Here is a 17,787-nt window from a genome sequence, read left to right on the forward strand (position 1 = left end):
TTCCTGTATCAACATAACAGTCCTAGTATAACTGTCATAACAAAAAAACTCAAAATGTACCTAAAGTACCAAACAGGACAGTCTAGCAACTGTCGATAGTAACTGACAACACTGGAGGTTCAGATGATGAAACATAGTGAATGCGATACTAAATAAAAATATTGGCATAAAAAACATTGGCATAGAAACCTGAAGGTAAACTAAACAATAGACGAGATGAGATTAACCCTAACGTACTTCTATACGCAAAAAATAACCCTAAATGTAAGTTTAGCAGCTCCCCCTAACAGTTATCGATAATCACAAAAACTTGTAAAATTAATTGCAATCAATTAATCAACAAAAACAAAATCAAAATGGTCAAATTGTGACCACCCAGTATAGTAAAATTATCAAGATAATCTCAACTAAGTATAACGTTCAAAATTTATATCAAATTTCAAACACCTAGAGATATAAAAAATCAAAGTCGAAATTTAATGCTTGTCCACCCTGTATAGGGAAAATACAAACCAAAATGTCTGTATATATAAAGTTTCAAATTTTATCAAATGTCAAACACCTTGAAATTTTAAAAACTTCAAAGTCACAAAAAAGTATTGACCACCCTGTATAAGGAAGTCCCAACAATAGATAAACTTTCAAGTGTATCTACCAAGAAAAAATTTTAAACTATTAAAAAAAATTTTAACCCCAAAGAAAATTCAGGTCCAAGCATTAAATCTTGACCGCCCTGTATACCAGGTTCAAAAATACATCAAAACACACAGCTGACACATCTCCGTTATATGAAATTGTCCCAATTCCATAGACCCAAATAATAATAAATAGAAATATCAAAAATAAGAAAGAGAATAAAAACTTCAGTCTTAAATCGTACCAAGAAAACAACAACTGTTTCCTCCTCTGTATCATGCCAAAAAAAATTAAACTACAAAAATTAATTTAAGAAAATTAATCATGAAAATTATCAGACTCCAGTGAAATACATTACGAGTAAAAAATAAAACAGACTGACTGTCAAACTAAAAACAATAAAGTGTCAAATTAAAGGTTGTTTTTTCTCGAGGCCCCACGCTTATGGGTGCCAAATTAAGTGTAGCGTTTTTTAAACAACTACCACTGCGAACGGCAGCTTTTCATCGGAGAGCAGTCGTGGATAAGGTATTTCACTAGAGAGAAAATTAATCAATAGTAATAAACAAAAGATATATAGATATTGGGCGCCAGGCATGTACAGAGAAAGAAAACACAGTTGTATAATACTTAAAACTAATGACTATATTTATACGTGATGAATTCTGATGGTAAATAGCATTGTACAATTAATATAATTATTATAGTGGTTACTTGTTGAGTAAAACTATATATGTAAATAATATTAAATACGTTCTATGAAAAGACTATATAAAGAAAATACAATGCGTGTAACGTTATAGAAAATATAGGAAAAGTAGCATTACTTTATTTAAATTGTTAAATTTATACGGTGTTAAATCAGAGATGTGTTGCAACCTGTAGATTCTAGAATCTATCTCGTTATTCATCTGTTAGTATAGCGTAATAATAATGTCTATTGAAAGTAATACTATTACAATGCGTGATATTATGAAATCTAAAATCTAAATCACACTTTACTACTGCATCGACATAAATATCCTTAATAATCTAACCACTAAATATAGTCTGTACGCTATTGTTTAAAATGTACGTTACTGTTTAAGACTGAAAACATTTTAGATGTTAAATGCAAAACTAGAACTTAAATATACACTTAGCTGTTCTTTTATGTAACCCTGCTTCAAACAGTAGCAGCGCGAGGAGGTCTAGCATCTCTGTACTGTCTGTCGGCGATCCAGGCTTAGAAATGGGGGCGAAGCAGCACGGGGCTCAAGCCACATCCACGCTGGGGCACTCTATGTGTAAGACAAATCAATCCTCCTGGGGACACTTGTCCATGGGACATCCGTCCATAAGATAGTGGCACAGGAGAACACTACTAGGACCTTGAAAAATAGTCCATACCTTGAACACTTGTCCGTAAGACAATGTCCGTCCGTAAGACCCTCGAAATACATCCGAGGGCTCAATAAATAATAAACAATCTGTCCTTTCTTCCAAATGACATTCTGGAGGACAAAAGCAAAGGGACGCCAACGTGCCAGCCAAATACAAATACAAGTTGGGACATCCGTAACTCTACCCTGTTGCTTTGAAATAGCAGCTGATTCAGATTATACCGCAATATTTAAATAATCACCATTTCTAAAAGCTGGGATAAAACAGAGCGTCAAAACAAAGTGAGGTTAAGCACGGAGAGAGTTGACAGAAGCGATGTTGACAGCGCGCGCCTCCACAGAATAGTAACAGGGTTGTGTCGAACGATCACAGGGTTGGCGACCAGGGAACGTAAAAATTACGCGTCAAATAATCTATCCGGCCTCAACGAGAGGGAATCCGGTGATGATAGGCCAGACATCATATATTATATATAAAAAAGACATGTAACGAACTAAAAACGTTACAATGTGTTCTCGTATAAATGCTTCATCATTTTCGGATAGTTTATTGGGAAGCTTGTGTTTTCTGCGTTTTTTTTGCCTGAAAGCCACTGGATGAACATTTTTTTAATGAACTTCGTAGTAAACTCTCTGCACACTTTATGCCTAGAAACGCCAACAGTAAAGAAAAGTAGTATAGCTAGCATGTTTTCCATCAGCATCGATCCATGAGCCGAAGAAGTATTGACCTTGATTAATTTGAAGGTTATTTCTAAAGAAATAATGTTTGTGTGGGTAGTTCTTGTAAATTTACCGGAGGCTGTTGAAAAGGGCCTTAATGTAATTGTTGAAGGTTGGTGAGGGTAGGTTTTTAAGGGTAAGCAGGAGGGTACTGCAAATGCTGCTTTGCCAGATCTAAATTAGTAGATTTAGGGAGTTTGCATATATGCCATGTTATAAGAGTTACATAGGTTGGGGTGCTATAGACGAGAAATTTCCTTAAAATTTAGGAAAATGCCATGTTGTTGTTGTGTGATAACGTTTAAAAGGTTAAAGGTTATGAATAAGAATATTGCGTTGTCATTGCATGTGATGATGCATAATAGGTTAAAGGTTATCAATAAGAGTACTAATTTTATATTGTTTACTTTTATGCCTTGTTGTTGTTGTATGTGATAACGTTTAAAAGGTTAAAGATTATCAATAAAAATATTGCGTTGTTATTTTATGTGATGATGCATAATAGGTTAAAGGTTATCAATAAGGGTACTAATTTTATATGGTTTACTTAAAACTAAATGTTGTATTAACCAACCTAGTCTAGACTGGAGATATTAACAGAAAAACACACATAGACAAATCTTTTAAAACAGTTTATTTTTTACATATGCTAAATATTACAAACTGATCTATTTATAATCATAAATTAAAATGTCCAGGTATGTTACGTAAAATGTGCAGCTTGACGATTATCAATGTCCCGTTTTACTGCAGTTTTCACATATTCAGGTACATCAGATTTGTCGGTAAGCCTAAAAAGGCTATTTAAAAAAATCAGCGTCTGTTAATTTCCCAGGATTGTCAAATGCTGACAACAATCTACCACACTCGTAATTGAATGCAGGACATCTTTTAAATTCTCGCCATTTACGAATATCTTCTGATACTTCTTAGTGAAGACTTGTATTTACCATTCTTATTAATTTTTTATTAATAAAATTTTTCACGCTCTCTATCTGTCTTAACTATTATGGATACTAAAGTAAAAATAATATAATCTTTACATTTTATACCACGATTTGAGAAAATTTCTCTAGCATAAATGCTTCTATTTTTTAATACGCTTAATATACTTAATAAATATATTCATTACAATAATATTTATAGGCAAGTTATATAAAAAAACACTTAGAGCTAGGTTTTATTATCGCCCTGTTGATCCAAAACCATTGGTGTTGCGTCTCTGTATGGGTAAGTTCTTTTTTCCTCAACCAATTCAGGATAGTGTATACGCTCACAAATTAATTGAGCTATACGATCTCCAACGTTTACTTGAAAGTCTTCATTCGAATGGTTGAAGAGTAGAACCATCACAATTCCCCTATAATCTTGATCGATAACACCAGCTAGAAGAAAATTAAAATGAATAGTTATCATATTAATAATTATAAAAATAAAATTCTACCTCCAACATTGATGCCGTTTTTTGAAGCTAATCCTGATCTAGGTGCTATTCTTCCATAGCATCCTGAAGGCAATTCAAATTTCAGACCTGTATTTATGAGCGCCTTATCCCTTGCAGGTACAGTTATACTGTAGACACTCCTTAAATCAAATCCTGCAACTCTAGGAGATCCTTTGGTAGGAGTAAAGGCTCCTGGAATTGCTTTTACATATTTCAAGCATTTTCTCTTTTCCATCATCAATATTTCATCATCATCATTTGACTATGTTTTCAAAAAAATGAGAGGTTTTATAACAAATAAATAAAATCTAAAGATTTTCTAAATGTTTCCCCTTAGTTCCCAACCCCATGGTTTTGTATCTCCTATAAATAATTAATAATTCTTTTTATCATCATTCGGAGATAGAGCTATTTTTCTTTGGGCTATAGTATACACTTGATGTTTTTTTTGATTGAATTAAATGTTGTTCAGTTTCAAGAGTGGAATTTTAAAAAAAGACATTGATAAAAATCGTCAAAAGTTATAGCTTTTAAGTGAAGATGACTTTATACCCTTAGCTTTTTTACTAACATTTAAATTTTCACAACTATGTGCTTGAGTTCTAGAAGTGTACAGTTTAGATCGTAAACCAATAAATTCAGTCATTATTTTCCCATTATTTTCATCTTTCATAAGACCTAATATTTTTTTGTTTTTTGTGGTATATTATACACATTATTAGAGGATAGTCTGATGTATCAAATTTATGAATGTCTTGCTGAATTGAGTTATAAATATCCTTCACAAAAAAAATGGTAGATGAGAGAATCAGTATCAGTATATAATAATTTTGCTTTTCTCCAAATTTGTTTTGAATATAGTTATAATGAAAATCGTATATAAAAAGTCTTAGATAAATCTAAAAATGGAAAATCCTACATAAATTGGTTTATCAAATTTAACTTTTTACACGTTTCATTTCTCGATTATTACCATGTCCTGATCAAAAATGGTACAACTATGAAAATTTGGTTGTGAAATATAGTATTTAGCACCATACCTTTCTGACCATTTCGTTACAAGTTTAATATCTTTATATTTACGAACATTCTCCATAGTCTTACCAAATACAGCATTGTTCATCAGTTTGTAAAAGTTTTTTCAAATTCGTTTTTACTATTTTTTCGCAATGCTGTATTTAAATCAATGTAAGACTTTTAACCAACAAGACTGTTTAAATTTTAAAAACTCTATGAATTTTTGTTATTTTTAATCCTAAACTAACGGCTTGTTGTAAATTACGATAGTGAATGATATATTTTTCCTTATTATATATAGTTGTAAGTAATTTAGGAATCTTTTGAACCAGCAGGTATTCTCCTTTTCCGGACAAAATGGTAAATCTTTGTGATAATCAAAAAAAGTTCTTTTGAGGATAAGTAAGATCAACTTCAAAGATATAACCAATGTCACTATTTTCAGGAATATCTATTATATTTGGTAACTCATATATATCTTGAACCCATTCAAAATGTGATTGAGGCAGAGGCATAGACATAGCTGCTCCATATAAATTATTAACATCATAATACATAAGATATGACGAAGGTTCATTGTCATCAAATTGGTTTTCCATATATTTATTATTCGCTTTTGCATATCAATTAGAACATTGTGAAACACCCCCTCGTATACCTTGTTCGATAAACATAATCATATCAATGTCAGTTAATAATTCTAGCTCTATATTACTAATTTTCAGCATAGACTGAAAAGCTAATCCAGGTGCGGTAAAAAAATTAAGAGCACATAATCCATAGGTCTTCATACATGTAATTCTAAAATTTTCAAATATATCAGCAAGTAACAAAACATCGGTTTTTAAGTATAATTCTGCATATTCTTGTAGATTTTTAATGCTAAACGTGTTCCACACTAATTTTGCATGCTGATAATCCTCTTCGGAAATATTTGTTTTATTAAGAGAACTATAAAATTGATCTTTTGTAGGCAATTCAATGTCTTGTAATTTTTCCCAATTATTTAGGTATTGATAAGGAAAACCCTTTACGTGACAACAATTGAAACTCTACATGCTTTGGATAATATTTTAGAATAATTTCTTTTGATTATCTACTAGATAAGATGCTAATTTATCGAGACTACTAGCCATAAAACGAAACGAATCTAAAAAAATCTAAAATTAACTTTTGTGTTGTGAATGTATTTTGTAAAGGAAATGTATCGTTCTTTGTTTAATGGTAAAAGACTCATGTTTCCCTTAATCTGAGTAGTTAAAGCCCTTATCAGGAAGTGACTATCAGAGCCTGAGAGATTATGAAAGATAACAGGTACTGTATGAGAATCCTGATAATTAATATTGCAGTGAGAATGAGCAAGACCTCGAAATTCACCCGTAAAATGTGAATGATCCTTAACAATTGTATCATTTTTATTAAACGGTTTCAAACAAATGTGACACTCTTTACAGCTTTGAATATATTGGTATTGTGCTTGTGTAAGAGGTTTCATTGGAATAATGTTACAAAGAATATTATGCACATCTAACGCTATAGTATTTAGTTCATTAATAAACCAATTTATACAATCTTTACCAGTGTACAGATTAAAACGTGAAAGTTCATCATTATATGAACATTTTAAATAGTATGCAATACTAAATGGTTCATGTTTTTGACACTTTTTCGATTTTATATTAAAACTATTTTCATTTTTCACATCGAAAAGAATACATTCCAAGTCAGCATAAATAACAAAAGGAACACTTTCCTTATACTTAAATTTTGAAAATTTTAATATTTTTTCTTTTTCATTGGGAACAATAACTTGAAATGTATTCATTTTTTTACAACTAACTGAATGCTTTTCCAAAATTGTTTGTGATATAAATGAATTTAAACAGCGTTCGCATAACCATGATTTATTCTTTCGATTAGGTAACTGTTTATGAAGTAATCGAGATAAATTTTTAATAAGAGCAAAATGATATGTTTCTTGTTTAAAACATTCAATTTTATCATCATCATCATCAGTACTATTCGCATCCTCAATATCAGAATGGTTTGGTAATAGTAGTAAATTTATTTTAATAGAAAAGTCATTTTTACTTAAAGCTAAAGGAAAAATTTCGTTTTTTCGATAGCTGAAAACGTTTATAGAAATGTTATTACATTTTTCAAATTTTGGAATATCCTTTAAATGCATAGGAAATTGAAAGTTTTCATAGCTTAATTTTCTTTTATCTTTTCTATAGGTTATTTCACTAAAATGAGGATAGGATGAAACACCATTAGAAATTAATCGAAACAGGATTTAAATATGCAACTATTGACCAAAGAAAACAATATTCATCATTATTTTTTATGTTTATTACAGATTTCGTTTTGTATATAAATTTACGTGTATTAACAAATGTAGAAAACCTGCAGTAATAGGTACAAATTTATTTATATTTACTTTAAGTTGAAGAATTTCATAAAGTGCCCAACCACTATCTCGTTCTTGAAATTCTGATAATTTTGTTAAAATATAATTTCTAATATATTCCTTATACCACTTTTTTAAATTTGTAGAATTATCAATTATTTGATTTTTAGTAGTGAAATGCTTTACTTCTATTTCAGAATTAGTAGGTTTTATAAAATTAGCTAAAAAGTTAACATTAACTTTAATCATTGAAGTCTTCAGAGCTTGTCTAATTTTAATTAAAAACTTCTAAGGCCTTTTTTAAAAAATATGTCTGGATCTTTTATACCTAAATTTATTATTGCACTTGTTCGAATCCGCCCATTAAAACATGAATCAACATCTACCTAAACTAAGTTTTTGGTTTTTTTAGTCTTTATACGTTTCTTTTTTAAATCTTCCCTATACTTTAATAACAATGATAATTGAGACTCTACTTTATAAAAATTTTTCACACAATCTAGTTTATTCTTAATACATTTTCTAATATTTATAATAACCTCTTCAAAATTTTAGTCCATTTTAAAATTTCATCTTTAGATTTAATTAAATGTCTTACCCTCTCAAATTTTCTTATCACTTCATTAGCAACACCATCAATTTTTGTATTCATATTTAACTTGTTATTAATACTTAATGCAATGAGATTTCAACAGCAACTGAATGTTTATATAGTCACATCTGAATATAAACAATAAATATGTTTTTTCGATTTAACTGAGTTAATTGTATCATAATTCATAATATTTATTCTTATTAGAATATTAAAATTAATTGCCTACGATCATGATTTGTTTGCATGCATATAATTATCATAAATTTTCCATAGATAATACATTTTATCACTATCTTGGTTTTAATTAGATAATTGGGTAACTTTATTAGATAAATTGTTTTCATAAAATATTAAAATTAATTGCTTACGTCTTGTTTTGTTTGTTTAAAATTATTAGAAATATTCCAAGAATCATTAATTTGTTTTTCCAATGTATTACAAGCGTGTTAGAACTTGGTTTTATAATTTGAATAATCTATCGTTACATTACAATTTTTTACAGACTGAGCGAATGTATATTTTAATAAAATTATCATTAGATTGCAAAATAAGCATAATTATTGTTTTTAACAACAAATATATATTGCATGTGATTAATTTATTACTTTGTATATATTTTTTTAATAATTTATCTTTAATTTACATACTCATTGTTTTTAACAAAATGATATTGCATATTATTAATTTATTACTTTGTATGCATTTTTTTTTAATAATTTATGGATTTGTTTTGATTTAGATACATGTTCTAAATCTGCGTATCCTGTAAACAACTTATTATTCATATCGTGTCATATATTTTTTCTTTGTTTTAAAATATATATAAAGGCAGAAAATTCTATGCTGCATTATAGTCAAGCTTGCTCTAAGATGAATACTCCTTCGATATTTATTTTTGAAAGCCTTGAGAAGAAGAGACTGCCAACTAAATTGTTGGTTGTTTTTTTGAAAAATTTATTTAGGTAAGTCTATTGTTTTTTTTTCTATAAAATTATTTTCATACTAGTTGTTTTTTTTTTTATTTATTCATTTATTGTTTTTTCTATAAATATTTTTTTTGTACATTTAGATATGGGTTGAAAGAGGTGAAAGTGGTAAATGGTAGATTACATTTATATCTATCATATTCACCAAAAAATGCAACAGTTGAAGGAAAAATAAAAAATTTACCGCTGCAGTATATCAGGGTGGTAGCAGAAGATGAAACAGAATTCCTACAAGGCATGAAGGAATTTTCCAATGTAAATTTTTACCCTTCCATTGAGGAAGAGAATACAACAACAAGTCAAATAGAGTCTTCACACCACCACCACCGCCCTGATGAAGTGCAGGAGCCCAAACATAAAAAGATAAAAATTTTGGAGAACAGAATGGTTTACCCAACATCATCGCAACAGCAACAACAATAATTAATAGAGGTTTACGATGAAGATGCTTACATAAATGTATTCGGCATTCTTGTCTTCTTAAAACAGAATTATAGGTTAGGTAGGTATACTTTACAACTTGGGACTGTCTACCGCCGCGTCACGAGTAAATCCGTAACAATAAGTTTCTTTATTGGTACGTCTACATTTAGCGCATAGGTAACGTAATAATACGGATACTTATACGGATTTTCAATTTTGATGTAACTTTTAAGTTCCTGCATAATTTGTATTTTTGAAAAAAAAATTGTTTGTGTACCGTACCTTTACGCAGTTATGCACTTATTAGGAAGAAGAGGTCTAAACCAGCCACAGCTAAACAGATCGAACTTATAATCTCTTACATGGAGCAAAATAAAGAATTCGCTGCTCGTAAGTTTATCGGCATTCACGGGCGTGAAAGTACGAATACCGAATGGGAAGCACTTACAAAGATGGCAAATAGTGTGCCAGGGGGTTCGAAAAGGATAAAGAGCAGTGGCAAACAGTTAGTGAAGTTCGCTACATTTAAGTGTATGTTCTTTTTGGATTTTATGTATTTGCAGGTATGGAGAGATTTGAGGTCGAAAGCCAGCATCCATTACTCACAATTAAAAAAAGAGCTGAGAAAAACTGGAAAATTGGAGCTAACAGTTAAACCTCTTACAAAACTAGAAGAAAGAATTTTAAACATTATTGGTATGCAGTACGTCGAAGGTAGTTCCAACTGCGCAGATAGTTTAGCTGAGGAAGAAGTAATGCACTATAACTCATATTTTTTTTGTTTTCACTCTTGGCTTTAGGTCGTTGGGGTTGCAAAGATGTTTCTAGATTTTGTTCATTATTTTTTTATTTTGTGACGACGTTTCGACAGTATATGTCTTTTTCAAGCCTCTTGAACGTAGATTCTTTCAGAGTTAAAATTTGTTAAACTGGACAACACAATAACACATATTACTATTGTTTTTAATTGTTTTTGGACATTACACTTAACTACGAGCGCGTACGTATTTTTTGTTTCGTTTCTTTGACCTGTATACTATATATTTTTTTGTTTTCACTCTTGGCTTTAGGTCGTTGGGGTTGCAAAGCTTAGCTTTAGGTCGTTGGGGTTATAACTCATATTGTGATATCTATTCTATCATCTAATCGTAATTTCAGGATCTACAAATTCGTTTAGAGAACTATGACGAATCTGTGCTGGACCTCCCACCTACAGTGGTAACTTTGCAACCAACTAAGACTGACGGTAAGGTTTAGAAAATATAAAACAGCCACATTCTACTAAATATAAAGTTTAACATTTACTTTTATCCGTTGGCAATAGACCTCCCTCCTGATAGTTTAGATTTAGTCACGCTGGCTCCTGTGGTTCTTCCTACTGCAAGTCAGGATGTAGTGACAGACACTGAAAAAACTATAAATACTACAAGTATTGAGGTTGCTCCTAAATCTAAAAACCCCACTAAATCTCCAACTGCTTCAACGAGTTTGTTAAATTCGAGCGAACACGTTCGAAAATCAAGAAAAAGGGTAGCTTCAGCCTGTAATAGTGGTTTGTGGAACTACTTATTTATCATATTAATATGAAACACACCCTGTTTGCAACTTTTTACACTTTCAGGTACACCAAGTAAATCACGTTTGAGCGTCCAGTTAGGTGAAGCAAGAGATATATTTGCTGCCATTGCAGATCGAACTGCAGACGCCTTAAGTGTAGGTTCGCCTTTTATATATTTTTCAAATCATATAGTTTAATCTTAATTAATTAATTTCGTAGGTACTAGCAGAAAGTAGCCGACTACAGGCAGAAGCTTCCCTACGCCACGCCAGAAATGAAGAAAAAATGATTGCGATACTGGAGAGGTTTGCGGGGGTGGCAGAGAGAGCCATTAGTTACTTGGAGACTAAAGAATGACTAATAAAACTAAACTAATCCTGAATTGTATTTTTATGGATTAAATATTTAAATGATATTAACATTAATTAATATTAACGCCGAAACACTTGATGAATTAAACGGTCCGTTGTGCTAAGGCAACTCCTCTTTGTGGTAATCCTTCATTATCGAGTTCGAGATTTCGCTGATTCATAGCTGGCTCTCTGAGACCTTCGTCAATAAAATTATTTGCTATTTGGTTCTCAATCCTCATATTGTGCAGAATAGCACAAGCGTTTACAATTCTTCCTGCTAGTCCCGGTTCATACATTAATCGGCGCTCTTGGTTTAAGCAGCGGAATACAGATTTCAAGACTCCAAACGTGCGCTCTACACAACTACGACTTTGACATAGTGCTTCGTTATAAAAATATTCAGGTGTTCCTGGTTGCTGGTGAGGTAATGGGGTTAGAGAAGCCATGGTTCTAATGGATAGCCTTCATCTCCTATGAAAAGATGCGGTTATTCACAAAACTTAAAAAAAAACATGTATTTACCTATCAGCCACGTTTGCCTTTCTCCTCTTTCAAAATTACGTTCCATACAACTTCGTACTGGAGAGTTCGACCAAATGTAGGCATCGTGACGTGCACTAGGAAAGCGAGCATTAATATTTAATATTTTATAATCTGGGTTACATACCTGAAAAAATTCATGATACCATAACTCAAGAGAGTGAAATCGCAACATTTGGGGCTCTCATTAACCTACCACTTGAACATTCAGAGAGTGATATCCGTAACGGTTCACGTAGGCTTCTTCGTGGTCACTTGGTCCCCGAATAGATACATGAGTGCAATCCACCGCACCGATCGCTCCATAAAACGGTTGCATCGCGTTTGCAAATTTCAATCGTGCAGCATTCCTTTCCTCTGCAGTTAGCGGAAACCGTATTTTTCTTCTCAAAAAGACATTGTTTATAGAGTCAGTGACAGCATGTACACATCGACTCACAGATGGTTGACTCATAGTTAATCCTTCTTGATTTCCTACCGGATTTTGATAACTTCCGGTAGCATAAAACCGCAAAGCTATTAGAACCTACAGTAAATTATAAGCAATACCTATTATTGCTATATCTTATAAGATGAATATTTTTCAATGTCACCTGTTTTTCTACGGATAATCCATAAGGACGTTGACGTGCCAAGTGAGGGCGAAGAGCTTGTATCAAATCTGTGGCCATATCAGGAGAAATACGGTACAAATTTATAAATTCATCATCTGGAAGTTCCAAAGGTTCCATGACATCTCTTAGAGCCCTTCGTTCTAGTCGGCGTTCCATTATTCTTACTCTTCTTTCCAAATGTAGTAAATCATAGGCAAGATACTCCATTTTTCAAATCAAAACTAAGAGCGAGGGAATAATGTCAGGTTATAAAGTATTACCCCCACCAACTTGATTTTTTTTCGATTGTGCATCAAAAAGTAAAAAAAAACGTTATTTGGCCTGGTAAATAGTGTAAGCAGAGGACAGAGGCAAACTTATTTCCGTTTCCATAACACAAGTTTTTTTATTCGGACTACATGAAACACTAAACACGAAACGGAAATGACTCCACCTCTGCTACTCATAGTACGTTTTAGCGTATCCTAACGCTAATTTTATTCTACAAACGTTTCTCTACTTCTACCAATGCTAATTATTATTACTTACCTTCGTATGTATAATATGTACTTTTGTTTTCTCTTACTTCAAAATCTATGATGTGGTAGAAAAATCGCTAAAATTTTTCTTAATCACATCCAAACACATTTAATTTCAAACAATTTAATAACAGTCGTTCGACACGTTCGACGGTCATGGAAGCTGTCGGTCGAGGAACGATTGTTTCCGCTCTGTTTCACCGATTTCGGTAGGCCGCGTAAAGTCCGGAATTGCAATATAAGGATTTCGGTCGGTCGACGTTTGACCGATACCGAAAATTGTCGTTGACTAGTACAGAATTTCACTCCTTGTCTACCCCACGGTAAACGCTACCGACGGCGACGATGCGACGCGACGATTGTATAAATTGACAATCTCAGTTGATATTTAATTTTCATTAACATTACTATTTTTTTATTGAGATTTTGGACTATTTGAAAGTGGTTTTCCAGTGTAGTGTCTACTGTTTTATAAGGTAAGCATTGTGAATAGGGTATACGAGTTTCTGTGTCACGATATATTATTTGTATAATTTTTGAAAAAACATAAGTTAAGCGTTCTAGGGAATTTTTTCTGAATTATTGTATAAAATTTTTTATAATTCGTAAACATATAGATATTCCACCTTTAAAAATGTTTGAATAGTTTCATAAGAGTAGCTTACGCTTTGTAAATATGAAAATGTTAAACATAACAAAGTGGTCATGTCAAAATATTTTTACTATCTATGAAATATTCTAGTGTACGATAATACATCTTATTTTAATTAATTAATTGATTAAGTTGAATAACTAATTATTAATAAATTATATATTATGTTATATATTTATGTTATTCATTATATTATTATATAATATAATAGAGTGACTGCTGGTCTTGGTTACCTAGCTGTGGACTTAATCTACCTACAGCATCAAGCTGAAATGCAGGAGCGTCGAATTGAAAGGAGGGCATGGAGAGAGGAACACAATCCGTTCGAGTTAAACGACGATGTCTTTATTGATATGTTTCGACTAACTCCTGATTTGGCGATGGACATAGTCGAGGAACTGCAGCCAATATTGGAAAGACGCCGCACAATGGGGCCGATTGCCATTTTTGCGGCCAGAACCTTATAAAACAGAAGTTGCATTTTCAAAAAGTTTTGATGACCATAGAATACAGAAAAGACCTAAATATTATATTATGCACAGAAAAATTTTTTGGATGCAGATCTGTAACCAGTGAAGGGCAGTAATGTCGAAGGTTTAGTTCTACCGTGTATAATAATTGCAATTTGTAGGGCCCGAATAATAAGTAAAATTTCTTGGTTAATTTTTAAATACAATTAATTTTTTGCATTTTTTATAAAAGTACAATACTACTTGACTATTTCTAGCTATATTTTGAAAAAAAAACTTTTTCACTGATGCATACTAAATTAATTAATAAATTAGTATAATATAAAAAATAAAATATGCTATTTAACCTTGACTTTTGTTGAGTGCCCAAAGTTGCCTAATTTATTGGCTGATGTTTTTTGAAAGATTGGACATTACCCTTCATGTATTTGTTACCATCTTGCGCAACTTTACGCAACTTATTTTTTAATGTAAGTATGTCCCTGGTACTTTGAGTAATAGATACTATAGGTCTTTATGATTTATTTAGATTAGTTTTGTGTGATTTTAATAAAATCTGATACTCTTGAATCGCCTGTAATCAAGCACACAGTTAGGGGGTCTTAGGGTCCTAGACACTTAAGTCCCACCCCACCTTAAATCTACAAATTTTGTGGGTTTTAACTGAATTAATGCTTAGATCGAGGCTTAGATACTATAAAATGTTCCCACTCCTTTTTTATCATTTTAATGGAACAACATGGAGATTTGAAGTAAGGCAATATGTTTAAAAATATTACGTTTTAGTCTAAATATGACAGTTTAAAATTTCTAGATAGAAGCGGCTTAACTTATTAAAATATCCGCACGTAAATTCAAACTATGATATGTACTAAAATAATGAACCGATTTTAAAAATTTAAGCATTTAAACAAATTATTTTTAAACACATTAATTTCAATTCGTCACAAATTTCAAATCTTTTAGTTGCCTCTAATCCAAAAATAGAAGGAGAAAAAAAAATTCCGGCACCCAAAACCACCCTTCCCCCGAAATGGATATTAAAATTTTTGGAAGCCCCTCATCATCCGAAATTAATTTTTAGATGCTTGCCTGTAATAGGTACTAGAAAAATCTAGCCCATACTTTCTTGATTACGTGCGGACTACTCATTTTAAAACGTGAGACCATGACTGAAAATAATTATTTTTTTACTTCTTCAAAACTAAAATCCAAAAGCAATATTTATTTTTTATCAAAGTTGTTAGTTACATACGGATAAAAAAATATATCAAACAGACCGATAAACAGACAGACAGACACACAGACATGCCACAAGACAACAGTATTCGAAATGGCTTGCAAGGCAAAAGTGTAAAAGTTTTGTCATCTGGGTATTTTTTCTCACATTATATTGATGAGCTAATATGCTGGGTATATACGTGAACTATAATTTAGTTAACTAAAATTTTGAAGATTGGCTACCTAGAAATTCAATTAAGCAAAAACTGTTAAATTCTATATATTTTTGGTTGATTCATATATCTTTGAAGGTTTTGGCCAACGATTCTTCAATCGGCCCCACCGTGCGCCGACCAACTGGTGTTTCAGTTGAACATCAGGTTTGTGTTTTGACTAGAATCAGAGAAAATTGTATCACTTGATTACTCACTGATTTTTCTACGGGCCACAGGTTCTTGCAGCCTTAAGATTTTATGCCACATGTTGCTATCAAGCAGCGGTGGGTGGTCAATATGATCTAGCACTGAGCCAGCCAACTGTGAGCAGATGTGTAAGCGATGTTACTAATGCATCAATGATAGATTTCTGTATCAGTGGGTACAGTTTCCCATCACTCCGGAACAACGACATGCTGCACGGCAATCTTTTTTGAGAGCACCTCAACCTTTTGAAGGAGCAATAGGTGCCATAGACTGCACTTATGTGCATCTTCTGGCTCCAAGACAGCATGAAGAAGCTTATGTAAATCATTGGGGTGATCACGCTCTCAATGTTCAAGCTGTAAGTTTTTTTGTAATATTTAATTACTTTAAAATTATATTACTATATTATATATAATATACTATAATAATACTAATTTAACATGGATACTGTAAGATATTTTTTTCATTTGTTACCTTGATAGATATGTGATCCTGAATTAATAATACTAAACATCAATGCAAGGTACCCTGGAGCCAGAAATGATGCTTTCATATGGGCAAGCTCAACGGCAAAACGGGTGATGGAGCGCAACTATAACCGTGGAGAACGAAATACTTGGTTGATTGGTATGTGGTTATCAGTGAATTGAGGTTTAAAGTTAGAAAGTGTTCTCAAATTTTTTTTTTCAATTTAAAAATGTTCTCTTTGCAAATAGGAGATGATGGATATCCCTTAGAGCCATGGCTCATGACGCATGAAGAATGAGCGAGCAGGAACTCCTCGTGCTTTATATAATGATGACCTTTGTTCTGCAAGGTCCATTATCGAACGGCTTTTTGGGGTTCTGAAAGCCGAATTCAGATGTCTGTCCAGTCAGCGAAAATTAATGTATGAACCGGGACTGGCAGGTAAAATCGTCAATGTTTGTGCTGTTTTGCACAACATGAGAATTAAGCATAGTATGCAGGAAATTGAAGTTGAGGAGGCTGAAGTAATCGCCCATCGTGCTGCTCATCCTCCGAATCTGGATGTTGAAATGGGTCTACAAGGTCGAGCATTGGCTGTTCGCGTACAAGACAGATTCATTTCCAGGAGATATGGTAGGGGTAGAGACTAGAATAATTAAACATACTTTTTATTAACTTTCTGTTTCTTGACGTTTAAATAAAATAGTTTATTATTATTTTTTTTAGTTGTGTTATCTGTGTTACCTTAATGTGTATTTTTTTATAATTTACTGTTAGCATTTTGTGCATAATTGAGTGTTTACTGATTCTGATATTAAATATGTAAATAAAATAGATTTTTGTAAATAATATTTTTATTAATAAAAAAACTACACGCCCATCGTGCCAAAAAGTGCTATGGAAAGTTGCAGTAGCAACTCTGCTACTACAACTTTTCAATTACTTTTTCTAGAAGGTTGGCAAGCTTGCCAAAAACTTCTATTTGTTTTGCTTCATTTTGAGCATGCAGCAAAGCAGCTTGCGCCTGCACTGAAGCAGCCTCCGCCTGCTTCAACGTAGCCTGAGCCAACATCTGCAAAAGTAATTTTTATTTTTGTGTTTCTATTGCAATAGAATGATTATTTTCGACAATTTATAAAAATATATTTCAAAGACTGACATGCTAATTTTTTAAAAGTTACCTCCATGGCCCTATTATTAGCGGCGCATAATTCCTGGAAACTCGTCCTCGCTTCTTCCAGTTGGCTTCCTATTCGAAGCCGGCTTGCCTTCCTTGTTCCTAAACAAATATAATGTTGGAGAAAACAGATTCCATCCTAAATTACAGTTTACTACACATTACTATAGTATTATTC

General features: G+C 32.1%; 3 protein-coding genes and 1 pseudogene across 4 annotated transcripts; 2 read left to right on the forward strand and 2 right to left on the reverse strand.

Moving 5' to 3' along the window:
* Nucleotides 1-3,924: 3,924 nt before the first annotated feature.
* On the reverse strand, nt 3,925-4,531 carry LOC115887621 (annotated as a pseudogene).
* Nucleotides 4,532-8,922: 4,391 nt separating this feature from the next.
* Nucleotides 8,923-11,548, forward strand: LOC115887662. 2 transcript variants are annotated; one of them, XM_030907126.1, is made up of 7 exons: nt 8,923-9,169; nt 9,277-9,695; nt 9,924-10,368; nt 10,775-10,862; nt 10,941-11,168; nt 11,238-11,329; nt 11,394-11,548. In XM_030907126.1, exons 3-7 carry the CDS (start codon nt 9,979-9,981, stop codon nt 11,529-11,531), a joined length of 936 nt encoding a protein of 311 aa, XP_030762986.1. In that variant the 5' UTR covers nt 8,923-9,169; nt 9,277-9,695; nt 9,924-9,978; the 3' UTR covers nt 11,532-11,548. The 2 variants fall into 2 exon arrangements, with proteins under 2 accessions (XP_030762986.1, XP_030762987.1); XM_030907127.1 differs by lacking the exons at nt 8,923-9,169; nt 9,277-9,695 and having other exon boundaries at nt 9,984-10,121; nt 10,180-10,368.
* Nucleotides 11,549-11,974: 426 nt separating this feature from the next.
* Nucleotides 11,975-13,749, reverse strand: LOC115887663 (putative nuclease HARBI1). The gene is made up of 4 exons (XM_030907128.1): nt 13,210-13,749; nt 12,661-12,902; nt 12,264-12,593; nt 11,975-12,194 (listed from the first exon to the last, which is right to left on the reverse strand). The coding sequence occupies exons 2-4, from the start codon at nt 12,886-12,888 to the stop codon at nt 12,015-12,017; spliced, it is 738 nt and encodes a 245-aa protein (XP_030762988.1). The 5' UTR covers nt 12,889-12,902; nt 13,210-13,749; the 3' UTR covers nt 11,975-12,014.
* Nucleotides 13,750-15,629: 1,880 nt separating this feature from the next.
* LOC115887622 (putative nuclease HARBI1) lies at nt 15,630-16,614 on the forward strand. Its single transcript, XM_030907087.1, has 5 exons — nt 15,630-15,674; nt 15,854-15,922; nt 15,994-16,092; nt 16,137-16,322; nt 16,447-16,614. The coding sequence occupies exons 1-5, from the start codon at nt 15,630-15,632 to the stop codon at nt 16,612-16,614; spliced, it is 567 nt and encodes a 188-aa protein (XP_030762947.1).
* The last annotated feature ends 1,173 nt before the right edge of the window (nt 16,615-17,787 follow it).

Source organism: Sitophilus oryzae, unplaced genomic scaffold, assembly GCF_002938485.1.
Source record: "Sitophilus oryzae breed Bouriz unplaced genomic scaffold, Soryzae_2.0 scaffold_578_pilon_pilon, whole genome shotgun sequence".
Classification (NCBI taxonomy): domain Eukaryota; kingdom Metazoa; phylum Arthropoda; class Insecta; order Coleoptera; family Curculionidae; genus Sitophilus; species Sitophilus oryzae.